General features: G+C 39.3%; 1 protein-coding gene across 4 annotated transcripts in view; it reads left to right on the top strand.

Annotated features, from left to right (window-relative positions):
* LOC108427579 (membrane-associated guanylate kinase, WW and PDZ domain-containing protein 3) overlaps positions 1 to 23,699 on the top strand; it is a 149,449-nt gene that overhangs the window by 116,863 nt on the left and 8,887 nt on the right. For 3 of the 4 annotated variants that reach the window (XM_017697829.2, XM_017697833.2, XM_017697832.2), the window contains exons 7-17: positions 4,902 to 4,981; positions 8,098 to 8,155; positions 8,371 to 8,483; positions 12,494 to 12,688; positions 13,737 to 14,354; positions 16,525 to 16,556; positions 16,986 to 17,139; positions 19,415 to 19,509; positions 19,692 to 19,884; positions 21,921 to 22,109; positions 23,228 to 23,413. In XM_017697829.2, coding sequence (XP_017553318.1) covers positions 4,902 to 4,981; positions 8,098 to 8,155; positions 8,371 to 8,483; positions 12,494 to 12,688; positions 13,737 to 14,354; positions 16,525 to 16,556; positions 16,986 to 17,139; positions 19,415 to 19,509; positions 19,692 to 19,884; positions 21,921 to 22,109; positions 23,228 to 23,413 — 1,913 coding nt within the window. The remainder of the gene's footprint in view (positions 1 to 4,901; positions 4,982 to 8,097; positions 8,156 to 8,370; positions 8,484 to 12,493; positions 12,689 to 13,736; positions 14,355 to 16,524; positions 16,557 to 16,985; positions 17,140 to 19,414; positions 19,510 to 19,691; positions 19,885 to 21,920; positions 22,110 to 23,227; positions 23,414 to 23,699) is intronic. The other variant, XM_017697831.2, reaches the window with a different exon arrangement.

The raw sequence follows: 23,699 nt of genomic DNA, 5'->3' as shown, positions 1-23,699 counted from the left end.
GGACTCGAGCAGTGGAATTCTGTGGAGTGACAAATCGTGCATCTATATATGGCAGTCTGATGGACAAGTCTGGGCTGGGCGAATGGCAGGAGAATGTTACCTGCCTGACTCCACTGTAGCAAGAGTACAGTTTGGTGAAGGAAACTCGTAATGCAATGGGGGTGTTTTTCTTGCAATGGGGTGCATATCTTAATGTTTCTGCAAACCAAGACATTTTGGACAATTGTATGCTTTCAGCTTTGTGGGAAAAGTTTGAGGAAGGCCCTTTTCTGTTCCAGCAGGACTGTGTCTAAGTGCACAAAGCAATATTCATAAAGGCATGGCTGGATGAGTTTTGTGTGGAAGAATTTGACTGATTTGCACAAAGCCCTGACTACAGCAGAGATTGCGAGTGAGGCCCTCTCATCCAACATCAGTGTCTGACCTCACAAATGCTCTTCTGGATGAAAGCACAAACATTCCCACAGACACACTCCAAAATCTTGTAGAAAGCCTTTCCAGAAGAGTGAAAGCTGTTATAGCTGCAAAGTGGTAACAACTCCATATCATAGCCTGCAGGTGTAATGTGTAGGTGTCCCAATACTTTTGCCCATATAGTGTATGTACTGTATGCCAGAATGCATTGCAGAAGTTATCACCAGTACTAGTAAGCATACTACATTATGAAGGTTCTAAATGTTGATATGAGTAATCTGCTAGCAGCATACGTTAGATGTTGTTTGCCAGTCAGTTAGCAGTTGGCTTACTGCTGTGTTGTTGAAGTAGACTGTGTAGTTTGTTTATGTGTGACGTATGTGTCTTCCTGAAGATTTGAGTGCCCCAGTCTTCTAGTTACTCCTGTCTTGCTTACTCAGGTCAAGCACTTTCATTCTTTCATTCAGAGTCACTGACTGCACTTTTAAAATGTAGCACATGGCAGTTATTTCAATAAATTTGAACTTTTGGCACCACATAAAAAAGCCTTCATTGAAGTCCAAGAGGCATGCAAGACATTGCGTGCATTTACATCAACAGCAGCACATCCATTACTGGCAAAAATCAATTTAAGTGAGTAGTTCATTTGAAGTGTTTACATGCATAGCAACAGTGTGTTTATACAACATCTACCTTCCATGATGTTAAGTTACCTGGTTTCTCTCTGTACAGGTGTTTTATTTGTGGCATGGCTGATGGTACAGTTATTTTATTCTAAGTAATTTTGAACTATTTCGATTGATAATTTGTCATGACATTTTGAAATGTCAAATAACGAAAACAATATAAATTGAGATGCAGAATTTTGTTCCGAGAGAAACAATATACAGTATTTGTTTGCATTGGGAATAGTATGCAGTATTTGTTTGTGTTTTGTGTTGTGATTACATATGATGATTAGTCATTAAATAATTGTGCTTTACAGAGAATTTTCCTGAACATTCTGTATCCTGGAGGATTTGATATGTCAGTCCATACTACAAATATGAATGAAAGACCAAACAATGCTAACCACAGTGGTCCCATTCCTTGGTTGTTACTTAATATGATACACTGGGTCTGTTCAGTGCAGTGGTTTATAGAAAGCAGGGTTATTTTGTGCAGATGTTATGTGTTTGCAAAATGTAATTGGCAATGCATGTAAGCAGCAAACTTCTGCTCTCCCCAGAAGTGAAGGAGACTGTGGTAGGTCGTGTCCTGTTTTAGCCAGCTTCTGTGGTTTCAGAGACAGCGGAAGTTCCATTATTTAGTTAGTGCTTTTGCTTTCTTTTTTTGGAATCTTGTCTTGGCTGAGAACAGAAGACAGCGGCAGAGTAGCAGTCATAGAGCAGAAGTAAATATAGCTCACACTGTGGCCTAGATGCTCTTTAAAGAACTGTGAGTCAAGTCGTGTGTGTGTGTGTGTGTTTTGGTGTGCACATGCATGTTCACAAATATTTCAGTGTTCCTAGCATATTCCGAAAATATCAGCCGCAATACTGGGCAAATGAATTAGCACAATTTCACCTAAACGTGTGGGTCTTTATAGGTCTTAACAAATTATTTTCTAATATTTAATGCCTGAAATGTTTGACAGTTTTGAAAATAAATAACACTTTTTTGCCAATTGCAAAAATATTGGTACAGTTTCATGCATAATTCTGCACTTTCTGCATAGCTGATATAAACAGAAATAGCCATTTGCATGAGAGTTTTGCATGATTGACAGTAACATGACATCATTCTCTGAGATAGTACATTATCTTCATTGATTGCGTATCTGGAGAAGTTGATGATTTTACACCACATATTTAAATAAGATGTACAGCACATTAGAGCATATATTCACTTTATAGGGGACCTATTATGCTAATTTTCCATGTTCATTATTTTATTTTTGGTGTTGAGAATAGAGTTACATGCTTCAGTGTTCCGAAAGCACATATTTTTCTCATACTCTCTATTCAGCCTGAAATAGTAATAGTTAGAGCTCATATTTCTTCCTATGCCCTTCCGGGAGAGCCCTGTGTGCCCTGATTAGTCAGCTTGCCCTGTCTGTTCTGATAGGTCCACAGCTAGAGTAGCATTCCAAAACAAGTTCACCCCCTACACCAAGGGTCAGCAACCCAAATGTTAAGAAGAGCCATTTTGTCCTTTCAATAAAAATCAGACTACCTTGGCAGCCAAAACATTTGATGTCCATTTTACTATCTTGGCTGTAAATATGTCTCAGTATGAGCTGATGTCCTAGTATAAACTAAAAAATATAATATTAATGAAAATATAGACTTTGTTCTGCTTTAAAGTTTAGCACAACTATAGCTGCTTTTCTCGCATCTTTGGCAGGAAACTTTTCCACAAAAGTAAAAGTTTTCGAGTAAAATGTCTCTCCACGTTGAACTTTTTATGAGGCTGAAGTCAGCTACTCATTCGCTAGCTTCTTGTTCTTTCTCTTTGCCATTTTGTTAGCTACTAGCTAGGCACGTTGTTATGGTGACCAGCAGTCTGTAAGCCAGCCTTCATGGTTGAAGGTTGGTGAATTAGCAGATGTAGGCTACATTAACTCCAGCGTTTAAGACCATTTACTGTTAAAACTGTGTTAGAAGGATTACTGCAAAGAATGTGTTTTTTTTAGTGTTGTTCTGCTGTGGAGCCGCAACAGAGCATTAAAATAGCTGTATGCGGCTCCAGAGTTGGTAGACCCAATCCACCTGACTGGAGCAGGACCCTTCAGAGTGGTAAGTTTTCACTTTCTGTTAAGGGATTGTGTCATCTTACAACAAAGGTAAAGGGCTGAAATTCTAATGAGGCATTTCAGGCAGCTCAGAAAAGAGGTTTCTTGGAGAGAGAGTTACTTACACTGGTGTGTGCTTTTGGCTTTGTGATTTTGCAGACAGTTTACATGCATAAAAAACTATATACTAGCTATAGCTATATACAAACTAAAGAAAAGGGAAAAACTGGAAAAGCATAATAAGTCCCCTTTAAAGCTCAGGTATTGAAACAATATAAAAATGAAATAGATTGTTATATTTGTCTCTATATTCAACATGCTTGCTGCAGTAACAGCCTCTACACTTCTGAGAAAGGCTCTACACTAGATGTTGGAACGCTGCTGTAAGAATTTGATAGCATTCAGCAACAAGAGCATTAGTGAGGTTAGTGATGTTGAATGATTAGTTCTGGATCACAAGCACCAAAGGTACTGGGTGGAGCTCCAGAGAGCACAGTTCTACTGCTCAACAGCCCAGTGTTGAGTGTGGTTATATCCCTCAAGCCAACACTTGACTCTGGCTCATGTGCAGCTGCTCCAGACCGTCTCATTCTGTTGTTCAGTGCTTTTCTTTGGAATCTATACAAATCTGTATATGTGTGATGTTTAACACCTGTGTCAGCAATGCGTGTACCTTAAAGTAGCTGAATTCACTAATTAGATGGGGTGTCAGAATATTTTTGAACACACTGTGTATTTGTAAAATGTTGAGCGTAGCATTAGTTTAGGCAGGCCAAATCAACTTCAGACACCAATCTCAAATCACCAGCTGTTACTTCATAACTCAGCTAACCTGTCCATTCTCACCTCTTCCTCTGAAAGCCACTTTGAAACAGCCTCCACCTCAACTCCTCCATCATGCTGTACCTGTCTTAATCAGTGTTGTTTGCTGTTATTAGCTACATTTACATGCAGCCTAATAATCTGTTAATAATCAGACCAATAGCTGAATCAGAATAGTATACATCCATGTATATAGCTCAGTTAAGAATAGATTTGAGGCCATTCTGAATACAATACATGTCTGTATCTGATTACATTCCCAATTAGAAAGTTTAAGTGTGTTCTGTGCTTGTGCATTTGCCTTATAACAGAAGTTGATAATGTTCAACATGGCCGGAGCAGAAATGGGTCTGTAGGGGACACAAAGTTTATGCTTCAAACTTTAAAAATAGTTAGCAGGATGGCCATCAAGTATATGAGCAGATGAACAACAGTGGCTTTACACAAACCATAGAGCAAATTAAAATGTTAACTGAAACGCAGGTAACACACTGCTGCTTGTCTTGATCTGACTGGACTTACGTAGTCTTGTTGTCATGGTAACATCTGCACTAAGTGGTACTCTGCATGTGCTGAATTTTGGATCTGATTACTTTGTTGTGTGCATGTAAATACTGATGTTCATCAGAATGTTTAGCGTGCATATAAACAACTCAGTCTTAATCTGTAACTTGAATGAATTAAATTGGATTGGTGAATATCTTTGCATGTAAACACAGCCATCAATGCCTGCTGTGTTCTGTACCCTAGAGATGGTCTTTTACCTGTACACACATGGAAGGACAAGGAGGTCCCAGAACAAATAGCCGAATATAACTTGACTGAAATGCATTTTTTGTACAAATGATTTTTATGATTGAAGTGTCTGTCTTTTTTTCTCTTCGTTTAACAGTCATAACACCAAGTCTACCACATGGCTGGACCCTCGTCTTGCCAAGAAAGCCAAACCACCTGAAAAGTGTGAGGATGGAGGTAAATGTCTCTCTTTGAATCTGTCTCTCACTCACACACAGACACATGCATAGACCAGACAAAAAAATATATAATGAATGTTTGTCAAAGCTCAATTTTTTTACTTTCACTGAGCCTTTTTAAGGTTTTAAAAATATGAATGTATATTTCTGAATTTCTTCATCTTGGGCGATATCTAAAAATATCAGGCATGACATTTTCTAGTTAAAAATAGCAATTATCAGTGATATCACCCCCCATCCCAAAACAAATACACATGATCTGTGGCAGCTTTAACCTACTTTTTATTCTATTTTAGTTCAAATGCTTTTTTAATATTAACTGTTTAAATGAAACTTTTTACTAAAACACATAAATTAAATAATGTGGTACTGAGTAGCCCACTATCTTGTAAGAACTGCTTCACCTGTTTTAAACATTACTTCTCCTGTATTTATGAGCTTCTGCTGCTGCAGAATCGCAGTGCCTTGCATGCTAATAGCACTCCCTACTGGAGAAACTTCCAAAGCTGTGCCCACGCACTTTCCACACTAAAACAAGGCGTTTTCTGTCGTTACAGCACCGTTTTCATAACTCTGCTAACCACCGGCACACATTTTACACAGTAAATAACTCAAAGCAGACACAGCGGGGAGTTTACTACACTGGAAATTTTAAAGGTCCTATTATCGCTCAGTGTTTTAAGAGTAAAAGTGATTAGAACATTATGTGTACATTTTATTTAATATTGTTAATTACCTTTTTCTGAGAACACTGTAGACAAAGAACAGAGACCTTTCTCTCCAGGTTAGAGTTAGTTGCTCTATGCTAACATCCAGTCATTTTAGCTTATTTTTACTGCATTGAGTTACTTCGAGACAAGCCAAAGTTTCAAAACACATCACCATTCATTTTCAGTTCCATTCAAGTAAAGTAAATTAAGGGGAATCGGTGCAGTAAAGCTAGCATCACAGTGTGTAGCAGAGAGAGAACACAGGCAATTTCTTAGAAATTTCTCTCTATTTCCCTGTCACTCTCTCTTTCTCTCCTGTAGAATCTGGCTACTTGTGCTACTTGAGTCTACACACTTCTTAAATGTGAACACCAGTTTCCCAATGTATTTTGTAAGCTGTTTAATATTAGATTAATCTTTTTTGAATTCTGCTTTTACCAAAACTGTGCCTTTTACACATCACCATTGGGTTACGTGTCCATCATCGACAGTATTTGTTTACATTGCCCTGATGCCCAGGCCTAATCCTTCTTATACATGTCTCTGTCTTTGCTTTTAAGGCTGTTGATTTTGATCATTTTTATTGTATAATGAAACATTTTAACTAATTTAAGTCTACGAGTCTGAATCTTTCTAAACTTCATTTGCTTTTTTTGTGTTGTTAATCTAATTAATTTTTTCATTGTCCAGAATTTCTTTCATTAATTCATTTATTTTTGTAATTTACGATGAGGACTTTTCTCTTTTTCAGTTTTTTTTTCTTTCCTTCTTTTTTGCTTTCTTGCTTTCATTGATTTTTTTCTGGAAGCTTTTAAGACATTATTTTCTAGCCTGGAAGCACTATATTTCTTTCAGAACATATATATGTTTTCTTACTCACTTCTTGTTCACAGACTTTATAACAAAAACATATGTATTATATGAAACATATGTATTTTCACTATAGTAACTTTTAGTGTGTCACTTGTGAAGTAATGGGAGTTTACCTCTCTTCACCAAACAAAGAGGATGATGCACTCCAACATGGATTTCATAACACGCATGCACTCAGCACACAGCCACGTCCTTTGGCACTCAGCTATTCACTTCATCAGCATGAACACACTCACACACGTTCAGATGTCCATGTAAATGTGTGTGTGTGTGTGTGTGTGTGTGTGTGTGTGTGTGTGTGTGTGTGTGTGTGTGTGTGTGTGTGTGTGTTTATGTCAGTGTGCTCTCTGTATGTGTGTCTTTTTTTTAATGGAAGTTCAAAGGCATGTGGAATGCTCACTGGTGTACAGTCCCTCTTAACTCTGTAAGGCTTTGTGTGTGTGTGTGTGTGTGTGTAAGAAAGAGTTTAAAGCGCTGTCTAGCATGAATAGATCCTTTTTTTCCTCATTAGTTCATCAAGGCATAACATGCGCACAACAGAGCACACACACACACACACACACACACACACACACACACACACACACACCCGCACAAACATACGCAAGGGAACACACATACACACATGGGCACTGAGAGGCTGTAGCCCCCAGATTTTGGAATTGTTTGAAACAGCAACTGCTAAAAAAATAAAAAGAATAATCTGAGAATAGTGAAGACTTTGGTTTTGTGCTTAGTTTTGGGTTTTTTATTTATTCATGTATTTTATACTGTATACAGTATAGTGCAAAAGAAACCACCCATCATTATTTAATTTCCAGTCAAAACAGCCATTAAGAACAGGAGATATTTCTGAGGATGTTAGATATAAGATAAAGGGCTTACATAAGGAAGGGCAAAGTAAAAGTCTCCACAAAGGAGTCTCCACAACTGGAGTTCAAAACGTAATAAAAGATACAGAGAGAAATGGACTCCTAACAATCATGCAAGACCTGGTAGACCACCATCAGATAACCAGTACTTAAAACTTTCATCTTTGCGAGAGAGGAGAAAATCAAGCCCCCTCCCCATTGGAGTGAGGAGTAAGCAAGGTGTGCATGAGTGGTTTGACATCTCTCATTAAGTTATAGAACAGTAAGACATGATCTGTTTGATGTAAATTAAAAAAATAAAAATGGCTTATTATTTTGCATGACGTCAATGTGTACACCACATATATAATGCTTAAAATTTCACCACCTCACATGTCCATGCATTCCTGTTTATAAAACCATCCATCCATTTTCCAAGCCGCTTCTCCGTCAGGGTCGCGGGGGATGCTGGAGCCTATCCCAGCAGGCATCGGGCGGAAGGCAGGATACACCTGGACAGGTCGCCAGTAAAGTTTAGTTTATAAAACCAAAAACCATAAAAGTTGTGTGAATGCACAGACGCAAATCGTCAAGTTTCTGACCGCGTGTTTTGCCTATGTGCATGTGTGTGTGTGTATTTGCATGGGTGCGTGCTTGAACTCAATGCGTCTGTTCTGCAGAGCTTCCATATGGCTGGGAGGAGATTGAAGACCCACAGTATGGCACATACTACGTAGAGTAAGTAGTACACCCGATGGGTCTTTTCCTCTCTGTCTCTTTCGTTTACTCACATGCATACAGGCACCTTTTCATCTCTCTAGAAGTGATAGCTATAATAACATGAGGAACGTTTGATAATGAATGTCAATTTGTAGATAAATATTGAATATACCATTCACTAGCAATTGTAATAATAATAACAAAATACTCTCCTACCTTTCTTTCATGTGCAGTCATATAAACCAAAGAACCCAGTTTGAGAATCCCGTTTTAGAGGCAAAGAGGAAACTCGGACAGGAGACTGCAGTAGCAACTCAGAGCCAAAAGGGGGCAGCACCTCCTCCAGGTATCAGCCCCATTCTTACACACACACACACAGCTCCAGTCAGGAGAACCACTTGCTGTATTCTCCTCTTGCAGGATCATATCATTAGCAGATAGCAGATTAACAGCAAAAAAAAGCTCATATAATCTTACTGCTACTATACCAAATAACTTCACTAGCCAAATCAAACTATAGTTGTCACAAGATACATCCAGTCCTTGGAAATTTTGCACATTTAAACCAACTTTTTTCTGCAATGACATATTAACCTATTCAGCTGTTTCTATAGATTATGGGTACTTAGCTGAGCTGTTCTGGTTCCTAATGGAGGCTGATTTTTAACTAGCTAGCGAGCTAGGTTAGAGGTAAAGTAGTAAACAAAGTGCTCTGGTTAATCAGCCAGTAAATGTCATGGTATGATGTGACCTGTAACTAAGTTAAATGTGTGTTATGTTTAAAGTGATAGGTACAATGAAACAGTCTAGTTGACAAGTTAGTGGTTATCAGCCTCACAACTACAACATTACTATCCTAGCTCACACATTCAGCCTGTAACCAGCCAGTTGCAAATTTATGTTTTCAGTGACAGGCAGACCAACTTGAATATATTTGTGTGTTGAGGGGAAGTGTGTGTGTGTGTGTGTGTGTGTGTGTGTGTGTGTGTGTGTGTGTGTGTGTGTGTGTGTGTGTGTGTGTGTGTGTGTGTTTGAAGATTAGAGAACACTCTGCTCTCCTCAAGAATCTAAATGAAAGATTATTGCATCAGGGTGGATACATTATAGATGTGTGTGTGTGTATATGAAAGAGCGAGAGATGTTTAGGAGTTAAAGAAGAATGGAATGAGAGGGAAGACAAGGGCAGCCCCCATGCAATCTGCGTCACTATTCCTCCACCCTTTATCCACACAAAGCACTCACTCTTCCTTTTACACACTTTTTCAAGTTTATTCCTGCCTGCTGTTTCCGCTTGTCTGAAATATCATCCACAGAGAGACAAAATTCCTACTCATCTCACACAGTAACACAGATGAATCAGCTCAAATACAGAGGGCAGGCCTTGTTCCTCACCCTTCAAAAGTTAATTGCTTTAAAAAGCCTGTGGTGACCGTATGGAGTCATAAAGAGTCAGATGGAATTTCCGCTCCCTAGTAAGAAAAGGGGGGGGGGGGGGGTACAGACTTTCTGACATCCATTTAGAACATCCGGTTTTCATGGCAATGCTAGAACAACAGAACCCAGCCCATTTCACAAATTAACACTGACTCAGCTGCCAACATGCTAGCATTAGAGCTTAGGCACACCAAGCCATTGAGCAAGAACTAGCACCGAGACTGACTGATGACCAGCTTCTATCAGCTCCTCATTGCGTCTCGTCTCTTATGGAAATATGTACTCGAACACGCTGCAAAGAGATACAGCTGATGACAGACAAGCACATACTTTATTAGCCTGTACAAAAAAGAAGAGCTCTTTGTAGCAGGAACCGCCAGTAGTTTGTGTGTGAATGTAAACCGTAAGGCTGTTGAGGTCAATATGTTTTAGCTGATGATTAGTTATCATATAAATAATTGAGAGTAACAGTTGAACTATGTTATTTATTGTTTACAACTATTAATGATGAAAATAAATAGCTAATGTCAGTCATTCGTGATGAAGCTACTTTTTGCTGTTGCTGTCTTTCCTGCAATGATTCTCAGCTCACTGGTGGCAGACCGCCGATGTAGCAGCTCAGTTGGACGAAATAAAAACTAACTACAGCCAACACCTCACAAGATATGGTTAAAGATCGCCTACCAGTGCTCACTGCAGGCCTGATGGCCTCTTTTGGCTGGCATTCAAATTGCTGTGTCATGGCCCTTTTGTTTCTCTCATTGTGTCCTGATTCACAGCTCTCACTGCTGACCACTGATACTGATTTAAGATGCTCAATCAGCCAAAATAGCAAATGGACAATGGTGTTTGGCCACTGACACTCAGTAACAGCTTAACAGCGTCCGGCAGCATGGTCATTTTTTATATTTTGGATCTTTCTGTGCTCCCTAGATAGGGAGTGAACGTGAATGAAGTTGGCTTGGTGTGTCAGGGCTCTCAGATACTGTACTGTAAAAAGATCCTTTCAACATATTACCATTAGGCAAACATAATATTCAGATGGACAGTATATCATTTGGTGATAAATGGGAGAATTTGGTTATTACTATTGGTGTGATTACTATTGGTGTTGAAATTATAGATGATAAATACAGTAGATAATACAATAGACTGTCCTATTTTTGGCTCACATATTCACTGTGTGGAATTAATAAGCAACCCATATTTGGTGGTAACCTTACAGTATTTTAAGTATGTATTACTTAGAGTGAACTTGGAGTATCTTGTAAAAAGGTTAAATATAATTTAATAATAATAAAATAAACTTTAAAAGTGTAATTGTCAGTTATTGATATTGATATTAGCCGCAACAAGGTCTTATTTATTAGTTATCATTATTGGTTCATTACCCTCTTTCATATAGGTGTATGCCTAATTACCAATCAACAGCTGTTATCAAAATACCCTTGACTGAAGGTCAGATAAGAAATGTGTTTGATCAATGAAGTTTTTGTTCGCTTTTTTTTTAAATCATGTAGTCACACACATCTCTCTCAGTGCAGCTTTAGCAAAATGAAGAAAGCCAATGTGCACATATGCTGTTTCTTTAAACAGTGTTTTGACAGCTCTATCTCTTCTCCGAACTGTGGAGAGACCTACAACTACCATTAAAGGAGCACCAGTCTAGTGCACACACACATATTTATACACTTCACTCAACTCTCTTAGCCCTAAGTCAGCCTCTCCTGTGTAAAAGCACATTAAATCGTCATCAGGCTTGCATTATTTCATTCATTTATGCAATCTGTGGCATCATAACTAACCTTAGAAACAGGGACAGGGAGTAACTGAGTCAGTAATTAGCCCCCTGTTAGAGGGGTTTGTCTGTGTTTATATGTGTGTAATTCACAGCTGAAGCAGTTTAACTGTTAATGGTGTTTTGAGAGATTTCAGCACAAGAATCTAATAAAAATATCTGTGGTGTTAGAGGAATTGTGGGATTTCGGATGAGGCTTGTATGTTTGGGTCTGTGTGGTTGGTGGTGAATTGTGTTCTCATTTGCTGTGTCATATTAAAAGGGATTTCTTTTTTATCCCAGCTGGATGAAATGCTTGTTGTTTGTTTATGTGTCAGTCAAGTAAAAACAACAAGCCACCATAATTAGACAGGAGTCTATGAAGAATCTGACTCTCTGTCTCACTTGTCTCTGCCTCTTTCTCTATAAGTCTCTCTTACAGTTTATAGCCTTCAAAAGAAAAAAAAAGTAATTGTTACCCTGTCAAAATCATCAGTGCTAGAAAACACAGCTAGTAGAAAACATAAAGATGTACACATAATTCTCTCTCTCTCTTTCTCTCTCTCTCTCTCTCTCACTCTCTCAACTTTGTGTTGCTCAGACATCTTACTTTCAACTTTCTCTTGTCTTTCAACTCTCTCAATCAGCTCTCTCTTAAGCCGCTTTATCTCTCTCACTCAACTTTTTCTCTATACTTTTCTCTCACTGTCTCACTCTATTGCTCGACTTTGTGTCTTTGAAATGTCTGTCTTTCTCCTCTCTCTTTCTCTCTCGCTCAACTTTCTCAATTTTTTTTCTCTCTTGCTCATCTCTCTTTCTTTCCCATTCAACTGTCTCTTTCCCTCTATCTCTCTCTCTCTCTCTTAACTCTCTCTCTCCTCCTTTCCCACTTACTCAGCTCTCTCTCAACTCTCTCTTTTTATCTCCAACTCAACTCTCTTCCTTTTAACTATCTCTCTTGCTCAGTCTTGCTAGTTTTAAAAAAAATCTAATCATACTCTTACAAGGGTGTCAGAGAGCGTTCTTTGGGGCAGTGGCATGCAGTGTTTCAGTGTAGGGTCTTTAAAAGAAATATTTGTGTGAAAAATCTTTTCTTTTTTTAATAAATGGACAACTTTTTTTTCTCTATCTTTCCCTTTCTCTAGGTGGTGATGGTGGTACCCCAGGCTTCACACGAGACCCAACTCAGCTGAAGGGGGAGCTCTACCACACAGCCCTTAGGAAGAGCACTCAAGGCTTTGGTTTCACCATCATTGGAGGGGACCGGCCCGATGAGTTTCTCCAAGTAAAGAATGTGCTGGCAGATGGACCAGCTGCTCATGACAATAAGATGGCCTCTGGTGAGTGGGAGCAACCTCTCACTGGATGGATGAAAGAGAGATGGCCTCAGTGTCGCCTTGATGCATCATCTATTTGTTTACTTTTATTAGAGAATCAGTACTAATTGCAGAACACAGAAGCTGATTCCCATTGTGGCACTTGGGATTAAGAACCTCTACTTCACTGGCTGGTGTTAAGGTTTTAGTGTGGGGCATCTAAAGCAGCGGGGAGAGTTTATTTTCAGAGAAGCCGTGCTGTACTCTCCATGGCATACTTGAAGTGTGCAAGGCTTAAGCAAATGGAGGGCATCCAGAATTTTGTATTACTTTGATGCTAACATGTTCTTACAAGACAGAAAAATGCCAGATGACATCAGAAAGTGCCAGGCTCTTTAAATATGCACTGCCTTCCTTTTAAATTTGAATTTAAAAGGATTAGAGTAGAAAACATACATGCTCAGCTTTTGTAATCATAAAGCTGCTATTTACTAATCCTTTGGGTATATTTTACATTGTGTTCATCAAAGTGTCTTCCTTTATATAAAGTGTTTTGTTTTAAATAATGATTCAGACAATAAGTTTTCTTATTACTGTTGTTAAAAACTTGTGGCTCAAAGGTGGTTTAAACAACAGACAATGTTGTCCCTAATAATACTTGTTTAATCTTTATATTAAAGCAAGGGTTTGGTCAAAAATCAAACACATAAATGTTCCCTTATATCAAACTGATCAGCCACAACATGTTTGGTGATGTAGGCATGCATTTTGCACAGTACTAAAATAGTGTAAGTTTCTATAACTTCTATAACTAGTAATGCTATCCTTATAGCTTCCGTGCTAAACTAAAGTATCTTAACTTTGGAACCCTTGTCTGGTGCTTTAGCTACATATGCGATAAGGTGAAAATTTGTACATTTGATTTCCTGCCACATCATAACTTCATGCAGATTGACCAAAAAAAACTACCTAAGTGTATTAAAACATTTTGAAAAGTGTCCTAACTTTTTTCTAAAAGGCCTTTTTTTTCTAAAAATGCTTCCCTTCTTCTTCCCCTTTATTACATTCCTAGGCGATGTGATCGTGGAGATCAATGGAACCCTGGTCCTGGGTAAGACCCACGCTGACGTAGTGCAGATGTTCCAGTGCATACCCATCAACCAATATGTGGACATGGTTCTATGCCGTGGCTACTTGCTGCCTCCTGATGTTGAAGCAGACAGTGAGGATCTTCCTCCGCCTCCACCCCCTCCGCCCCCCACTGTGGGTGAGGTGGTAACAGCCGTACCACTCATCAATGGTCAGCCGCTGCTAGTGAAGGGTGAGGCATTGCATGGCTCATCACAGGAGCTCCACTACGTCACCACAGACTCCAGTGGCCGGCCTGTTGTGGCTGCACTGCCTGGGGGGACCAGTGAGAGGCTGGACGGTGGCATGCTGCAGCCAGAACTAGTAAGCGTGCCGCTCGTGAAAGGCCCTGGTGGGTTTGGCTTTGCCATTGCAGACTGCCCGCTGGGCCAGAAAGTAAAGATGATTCTGGATGCGCAGTGGTGCCGTGGCCTGCTGAAGGGAGATGTCATCAAAGAGATCAACCGGCAAAACGTACAAACACTGAGCCATGCACAGGTGGTGGATATATTGAAGGAGCTGCCTGTGGGGAGCGAGGTCAACCTGCTGGTGTTGAGAGGAGGTGAGAAAGAGAGAATAAGAACTCTGGGCAATATCTAAACATCACAACACTCGTGACCGCACATTTGTCTCCTCCTAAGGGAGTGAATGAGTGAATGAAGTTACCAATGGGAGGGATAGAGAGGGGAAGGATGCATAAGAAATCAAAGAGGGAAAGAAAAGGAACAAAAAAGAGAAGATATTTCCGAAAGAAAAACCATAAGCAGCATAATGTAAAAATGTAAAAGATTTATGCTCAGGCATTTTGTAGTATGTATACATATATTGGGTGGGATAATCTGTTCTATTGATTCTTCATAAAGTGACCCTCAGTGCACCTGTCCAGTGTGTTTTAGGACTGAAAAATTGATGTTCCTCTCCGATTATGTGTAATGGATGGTTGATGTGTAAAGGTAGTTGTCAGGAGGATGGAGTTAGGGAGGAGAGATAAAAAAGGACTGAGGGAAGGAAGAGAATGGAAGAGCTGAAGGAAGAGAAATTATGTTGTACTGTGTCATAAGAGATGCAATTCCATGTAAAGATAAAATAAAAAGTGTAAATGTGGCCTTAAATGTTGTATTTTTAGGAATTCTTCAAAACATGATCATCTCACCTGCACAATGTGTACTGTTATTGAAAAAGTTGGCATTCCACAAATGTATTTCTAAATGGTTCTCCCTCTATTGTGAAATGCTTATATATATATCAACAAATGCCTGAGTTGAACTCTTGTTTTGTATGAGGGCTTTGCTCTTTCTGGTTATGAGAAGGCTTTTTCCAAGACATGGTAAACACTGTCTCACAGCAGACAATTACACAAACCACTAGATGTCTGTTTATGGTGCAAGTCATTGTTGTTTTTAGGAGCCCCCATTTTTCTACTCCATAAAAACTACAGTGCTGCAGTGCACTGTGTGACCATGCAGATGACTGACAGGCCAGCATGCTGCGTAGCAACAGGGGAGAAAGAGATTGTGCTGGCCTTCTCTTCTAATGGGAACTTAGCCAGTCATGTCCTCAGGGACACCAAGCCAGGGGCGGCACATAGCACAGCTGGGACTTGAACCTAAATCCCAGCTGTAGGATGCACCACTGCACCGCTAACCAGCTTTTACTGGGTGTTCCCTCAGGGGGATCCGTATTATCTTTAGCCACTTGTGAGACTCAGCGCATGTGCTTTGATCAGTAGAGGATTACAGCAAGTCCATGAGAACAGCTCATAGTGGGCTAATTGGGTTCAGGGGAGAGAGAGTGAAAGAAAGGGAGAGAGTGGGGGATAGACAGAAAGAAAGTGGGAGAGCCAGAAAGAAGGAGAGAATGAGAGAGATAGGGAGAATTTGAGAAAGAGAGAGACAGAAAGGTAGAAGGAGAATGAAAGTAAGGGAGAAAGTAAGTAAGACAGAGACAGGGAGAGACAGAAAAAAGAAGAGTGAAAGAGGGAGAGTGAGAAAGAAAAAATGAGATACAAAAAGCGACAAAGGAAATGTGTGAAAGAAAGAAAAGAAGTGTGAGAGAAAAGTAAAGTGAGAAAGGAAGAAAAGGGAAGAAAGAGGGAAAGAAAAAACTAAGGGATAGAGAGAAAAGACGTATGATAGAAAGAAAAAGAAAGGAGAGAGAGAGAAAGGGAGAAAGAAAGACAGGGCAGAAAAGGAAAGAAGGACCATGGCAGAGAAAAAAAGAGACAAAGAGAAGAGCAGAGAAAGCAGAAAGTTTGTTCATTCAAGTGTGATCCATCTACTCTTGAGTGACAGTCACCCCAATCAGGCTGGGGGGATCGTGGTGGGGTTGGGTTGGGTACTGTGTGGGTGTTGTGTTGACAGATGGAAGCGTGACTTGGTCATTAGAATTTTATGCATGGCTCTGCTCTCTCTGGAGCCTTCCTACACCCCCTCTCTCCATCTCTCTTCCCCTTTTATGTACATTTCTTCTATCCATCTTTAATATCTCTTAGATGATGCATGCCTTTCAACTCCACTCTCTCAGATCTCTGCCCAAACTTCTCTCCCGTTTGTTTCAGCACGAGTGAAGGCCACACATTTCTTGACAATAAGAAGTTTTAATATGAGATTAAACAATGTATTTTCAACTTTATTCTGAGAGTTATTTTATTTTTGTTGTAATGACAGAAAATAGGCTCTGTCATTTTTTATTTATTTTTTTCAACTCTGTATTCCTCTGATTTCTGCCTTTAGGTCAGACTTCGCCAGTAAAGAGTCTAAGACCTGTGAGTATGAAAATCATTTTTGATTGTGAGGCTTTAGTTGTCAACATGCAGCATGTCTCTCCAGGCTAGCATTCTTGAGCAAGAGAAAGAATGATCAAACTTCTCAAATAACAGTGTTAATCTGGGATCAGCTCAGACCTTTCATACAACTCTGAATACAAGTACATACACTGTTGAAAGACTTTATCTTAGATCAGTGTTCTTAAACTGACAAATAAGGGCCAATGAGAGCATAGCTGAAGAAGCCACAAGTGGAGGCAAAATACAAATACAGTGCAAAAATGCATTAGTCGAGCTACTGATTTATGTGCCCTCTTTAAAGAAAGAGTTTGTCTCTACTGAATTAAATAAATTGTTTTGTTCCAGAAGCATCACTGATGAAGTGCACTTTTTTGCCATAACAGTGCATTCTCCTCATGTACTCTACAGAGACAGGAAATGAGTGCCAGTCTGGAGACTCTGGACCGTTGCCATGACGTTGGAGCCCCTCAGGCACTCACCTATTACTCCAGCACATTGCCCTGTAGCTCACCCCGACGAGACCATTCCCTTCACCACACCAAACCACAAGCCACAGTGGACAGTGAGTCCAGAGGACACATTAATTATGTTTATATGCATAAGTCTAATTAGGACCTCTAATTTAACTAAGATCATTTGGTAGTCATGGTTTGACTGACATTATCTTACTCTAACTGAACTTCGCTCAACTCTGATGCTGGCAAAATTTTGTGGCACATGTATGATGGCACACTATATGTCCTATAAAGGTATCTGGACCATGCCCAATGTCAAGAGTCTGCTAGGAATATAAGCCCCTCAGCTTTTGGCTGTAGAGCAGTGAAACTGCGTTCTGAAGTGATGGAGCTCCGTCAAGTACCTTTGGGATGAGCCGGAATGACGTTTGTGATCCAGAACTAATCATTCAGCATCAGTACTTGACCTCAATAATGCTTTTGTGGCTAAATGCAATGAAATCCTCACAGCAATGTTACAGCAGCTAGTGTAAAACCTTCCCAGAAAAGTAGAGGCTGTTATTGCAGGGTAGAAGGGAGGAAAAACTCCCTATTAATACTTTTGATTTTGAAAAAATGTTAGTTGCTCTATGACACCAAAACAAATATGAGTGGCAAAAGGGCTTGCACGTATAGAGGAAGAGATGTTCCTTATGTTAAACAGTCAGGAACTGATGTCATAGGATATTTAGCTAAAAGAATATAAAGGAATGCAAATATTTTCAAATGGCAGGGAAGTTACAGAGGCCCCAAAAAGTATGTGGACATTTGTATTGTACTTAAAAATGTATTAAGTTACTTGTTTCAGAAAACCAAAAGCTGTTTTAAACAGACCATTCCAATGCCTTTCAAAAGTTTGATTATTATCATTGGAGCAGTTTTTTTTCTCTGACTTGCATTTAAAATGACTCCACACACTTCTCAGTTCATGATCTCATCAAAAACACAAGCTCACTGACATCACTGCAAGAATAACAGCCCCAGACTTTGACATTTCCACCTCTGTACCTCACAGTACCCTGACTGCAGGTGGTTGGAATATTTTTTTTCTGGCCTTCCTCCACACAAAGAGTTGAACATTTTATGAAGCAATCTAAATAACTTCTTTAAACTTATCAATGGTTGAAGTGCCTAAATACTTTTTGGGGCCTCTGTGTGTGTGTGTATAAATGTAGGTGCATGATGACAGGGTCATATTGTGTTGAACTTAGACTGTGTTGGTATTCATGTAAACAGGACTACAAATTTGTACACTTAATGGTAAGAATGTCTTTGGGCTATTGTGTGCATGTAAATGTTGTAACTATGGTGCTACACCCAAAAGTTGAGTAGCCTGAGTAGAGGCAGGAAATTTGTAAGTGAGATGAGGGACCAAATTTATGTTTGTAAACAAGCCTTTGTCTGTGCCCTGTTGCATTATTTCAGATAGCTTTAGTTCAGTGGTTCCATTAATCATTTTTCAGAGAGAGAGAACATAAATCACCACCCTTCTCCTTCATGATTTGGACAGTTCACTTCACAGCATGACTTAAAGTACTGAATGAATGAGAATATCTTTGTAAACTAGGGAGAGACAGTAACAGAGTTAGACAGAGAGCTGCACACTCATTCGAAATGTCATAGCTGCAAAACTTTGGGATTATTATTGTATTTAATACATAAAGTGTGACAAAAATAAGGTAAAGAGCAGGTTTGTGTATATACTGATGTAATATAAATTCTTATTAAAGTAGAATATCATTTGAATATCTCTAAAGGTCAACAGCAGTTACACATATCATAATTCTGACTATAAGCGTGAAACTATGAAATGAATCCTGTAGCTGGGCACCTTCTGTTGCAATCACATGAAACAGTTTAGCAGAGCATGGCTGTATAGTCATGTGCAAGCATTTGATCACCTCCGAACAAATTTCATTTTGTTGATTTTCTAAGCGAAAATAAGTTAAGAAATCCACTACAAGAAGCACATTTAACATTTCAGGGAAAAAAAACATGAAATAGAAAATGCAGTTTTGTTCAGGCAACAATTTCCCCCAATATGTTAATTTCAGAAATAAACAGTAATTCTGCATTAAAATGTGCAGAAATTTGTTCTATGTAAAGGATATTTTACTTAGAAAATCAACAAAACATAGTATGACTAAGGGCTCCTAATAGCATACGACTGTAGCTGGACACACATCTCGACATACACAGATCAAATCTCATTCAAAGAAGATTAGTAACACTTTAATAAGTTACTGTAATATAAAGAAAGTAATTTTATTGACCTAAAAAAGCCAAACAGCTTGGTTTCCTATATGCACATTAAATCACATAAATGGTTCTGTTTCTCTGCAGTGCCTCAATATAAAGAGCTGGATGTGTTTATAAAAAGAGATCAGGAGACAGGATTTGGCTTCCGTGTACTTGGCGGGGAAGGACCTGAACAGCCAGTGAGTGCCAATATCTGGTCACTTGCCTTTGACTTTACACTAAAGACTTAATGTCATTTTGCTAATTTGTAGACTTCCAATATAGTATCTCCCACATACTGGATTGCATTTAAATGTAAATCCATAAAGCAGCTGTCTTTCTGAATTCCATGCCTCTCGGTGCTCGCTCCCTGTCCCTCCAGGTATACATAGGTGCCATAATACCACATGGAGCAGCGGAAAAAGATGGCCGTTTGTGGGCAGGAGATGAGCTGATGGGCATCGATGGCATAACTGTGAAGGGGAAATCCCACAAGCAAGTGCTGGATTTAATGACCAATGCCGCCCGCAATGGACAGGTCTTACTGTCTGTACGGAGAAAGGTCATCTACAGGGGTGAGCTTTGGACTTAAGAGTGAATACCTATGCACCCGTACCACCCCCCCCTCCCCTCCCCCCAATTACACCTAGTCTCGAGTATCAGGATTGTATCTAGGTTATGATTATCCACATAAAAATTGCAGGTATAAGATGCATTTTAAACAGATTTAAATCTGATCACTCAAACCACTTCATATGGTGATCTAGTCAGGTTTTTACATTTGTAAATGCATCCATCTCTTCAAGGCACATTCAACAACCAAAACTCCTCCCAAATGCTTAGGGCAGTGGCAAAGATTTTTTACAGCTATGCTAAAAAGCTGAAGGAGGTGCTGTATCTTGGAGTGGGAGGCTTAACAGTTGATGGCCCATAGCGACATGGTGAAATTAGTGCGTAGAAGATGAAATGTTAAATTTCAGTTTTCGAGGACATGGCTTGCTGTCAGTAGTTTTTTTTCTCTCAACTTTACACCTACTTTGTTTTCTGTGGACTAGTTGAAGTTTTTCTTTAGTTTAATACATTCTTTTCTTGGGTGTGCACTAAACAAATGAACTGTGCTCCAGCAAAAAATTAAGGTCTCTACTTCCAAATGAACTGTAGTTCAGTTCTCTGCTGACAAAACAACTTGTATGATGATCCACCCCAAATGAGGAAGTTAAACATTAGGACATGCATTTCTCAACATCAGTGCACATTAGCAGTGCATTATCTATATCAAGGGTGCACAACTCCAGCCCTGGAGGGCCACTGTCCAACTTAGTTTGGTGATTTACCTGCTGAAACACACCTGATTACACTGTTAATTGCCAGGTTTAGGTGCTTTAGCAGAGCAACAACCAAACTGCGCTGGACACTGGCCCTCCAGGAGTGGAGTTGGCACCCCTGGTCTACATAATGATCCTCTTTAACATTTGGCTCTTTTCAGAGGCTTGTATTGTTCTTGCAGCACAACTTGCTCCCAATATTGGCAGACAAGCAATAACAAAACATTTTGTCACATAGACTACAGAACTTCTCTTCTATAGGTTGGACCAGTCATCAGTCCACCAGATATCAAGTATATAATATATATTAAGTGTATAAATGAGGGATAGATATGAGTTAATTGAACATTTCTCATGGGTTGCTGCTCATTTTCATGGGTTGCTAGCAACCCCTTAGCACTGCAGCTGCGACTATTGTGACAGCATTTCCCTCTGCTTTTCATAATATAGCGTGAAAAATGCCCGCTTTACTGCCACCACTAAATAGAGGCATTGCTGCTCCTTAATGAGAGTTTATCTTTACGTTTAATTTAGTACCTAGAGCTACTTAAAATAAAGTGCCAGTTTGGTTCATCTTTATTTTACTTTGATGAATACAGAAGAAAAATTATTCTAAACAGCTGTGTTTACATTGGTATAAAGCCTGTTAAGTAGATGAATAATCCAATGCAATATGATGATTTTCAAGACAACAAGCACTTTTTAAATAAAACATAAAAAAGAGGAACAACACAAGTGAATGGTTGTAGTGTATGAGCTGATTTGCACATTACACACCATACAGCAATTAGATTTCAGTCTAACTACCTAGAGATGCCTTTGACTACCAAGTGTAAATGCATGTGGTTAAAATACAGATATATTTAGCATGAAATGGCCAGGTGTAAACAGAGTCTTGGAGTCCAAGAGCAATCAGCTTGTGAGGTTACATTGTATATTTTATTTATTGTAAGTTTGCAGTTGAGGTCAAGATTTGTTTGCTGTTAATGACACCAGATAAAGAAGTAAACTCAGTGCAGTCAGCAACATATTCTGGACTAAACAGTTATTTGTTTAAATGCATACGAATTTTAGTTTTTTTACAGAATAAATGTTTACTGCCATATAACTGGCCTTGCATATCACTGCCAGGGTTTTTAAATAGTGCTATTTTTACATGTAATCCATAAAGCACTAGCAATTGTAAGCAATTGTTTTTTTTTTGTTGTTGTTTTCTTTTTTTGGAGATGAATCTGCATGCTAAAAAAATCTCAGCTTGCAAATGACAAAATGGGTGTCTTGCACAGATGTGGGTGATGAGGATGATGGAGCACAGAATGTGGCTCCAGTACTGGTCAACGGTTCTCCCAGACCCCCACGCATACAAGTGCCAAGTGTCCTGGACCATGAATCATTTGATATTACACTCCATCGTAAAGATAATGAAGGCTTCGGCTTCGTCATCCTCACCTCAAAAAGCAAGCCCCCACCTGGAGGCAAGTAAACATTAAAGTGTCTCCCACATCATAACACAGCGTTCACACTAACGCTTTCTGTTGCATACACATGAATACACACACACCAAAGCTGATTGCACCCCTCATAAGTTTAGCCCTGGTTTTCTTGTCGCAAATTTTTAGAATCTACAACAGAGCACCCCCCTTAGTTACACTCATCTGTGACAACTGCTTGTATAATGTGAACCATTCAGTAGTTTTCTCAGGAACAACAATTCCGTGGTTATCCCATAAAACGCAGTTCAGTGGTTTTCCCAGTAGTAGGAGCAGCCATGATCAGTAAGAGTAAACTCACTGAGGGAGGCATGAGATACTAGAACAACAAACACAGTGAAAGTATGATTGTAGAACAAAATCTGCAAATATTGACAGAGGCTGCTTCTCACTGCCTCTATGGTTGGGTTTCCAGACTCTGAGTAAATATAGATGAAGAGCAGTGCTCAGTGACTGGTAACTGAGTTGCTATGGTAACTGTCCCCAGTGATGGTTAAAACTCATTTACTGCCTAGGCCTGTGTCTGGTGATGGTTAAGCAAGTTTCCACAGTAACAGTCCTAAGTGACGTAAAATTCTTCCCACCACCAGTTTAAGAACTCGTACTTCACTTATTAATTTATTTCATGCAAAACCTAGGAAGACTCTAGTATTCCCTTAGATTAACTTTTCCTTTTTTATACTAGATGATACTAGTTGTCATATCCTACATTAATACCTGAGTTATTGTACCTGGCATAGATGAGATTGCTCTAGAAACACACTCTGTGGTGTAGGCAGATATCATGACTACAAAAAGCTGCTTCTGTTATGGTCTACATTTTTAGAACGTCCTTAGTCCACTGTGTCAGGTTTCAGCCTGAAAAATGGGTCAGCCTCAGGAGAAATGGCTTCAGAGAAGAGAGTACCAGGCTAAGCTAAGCGGCCATAAATGTTAATTGCAGTTTCATCACCAAGTTGAAGATTATTATTATGTCTTTTTATTTGACAAAACTTAAACTTGCACCTCCTCATTATCAGTTATGTGTACAGCACAAACATTCTATAACAACATTTCCTAGATAAAGTCATCAGTAATGAGCAGTGTGTGTCTATGTGTTGCAGTGATCCCTCATAAGATTGGCCGTATAATAGAGGGCAGTCCGACAGACCGGTGCGGTCTGCTGAGTGTGGGCGATCGTATCTCTGCTGTTAATGGCCAGTCCATCATAGAGCTCTGTCACAACGACATTGTGCAGCTTATCAAAGATGCCGGCAATACTGTCACACTTACTGTGGTTCCTGAGGATGGTGAGTTATGGTCAATATACCTGAAAGACAAACAACTCTGTGAAAATCATTTACTTTAATTACTCTCTCTTCTAGCACTCAATAAAGGGAATAAAAAAACTGAGTTCAGCAGAAAACTAAGCCCTTGGCCACTGATTAGCTATGAAATTTCATGTAGCATTAATGTGATGTAACCAAAACAATGTAGCTGTTCCATTTCAGAATTATTCTAGTTTGAAAAATCACTGTCACCTGCTCACATTTATTAATAACTTAATAGTAATTTACACAGCCTTACAGAATAATA

This window comes from Pygocentrus nattereri, chromosome 26 (assembly GCF_015220715.1).
Source record: "Pygocentrus nattereri isolate fPygNat1 chromosome 26, fPygNat1.pri, whole genome shotgun sequence".
Classification (NCBI taxonomy): Eukaryota; Metazoa; Chordata; class Actinopteri; order Characiformes; family Serrasalmidae; genus Pygocentrus; species Pygocentrus nattereri.
This window is presented reverse-complemented; position numbering and strand designations above follow the sequence as displayed.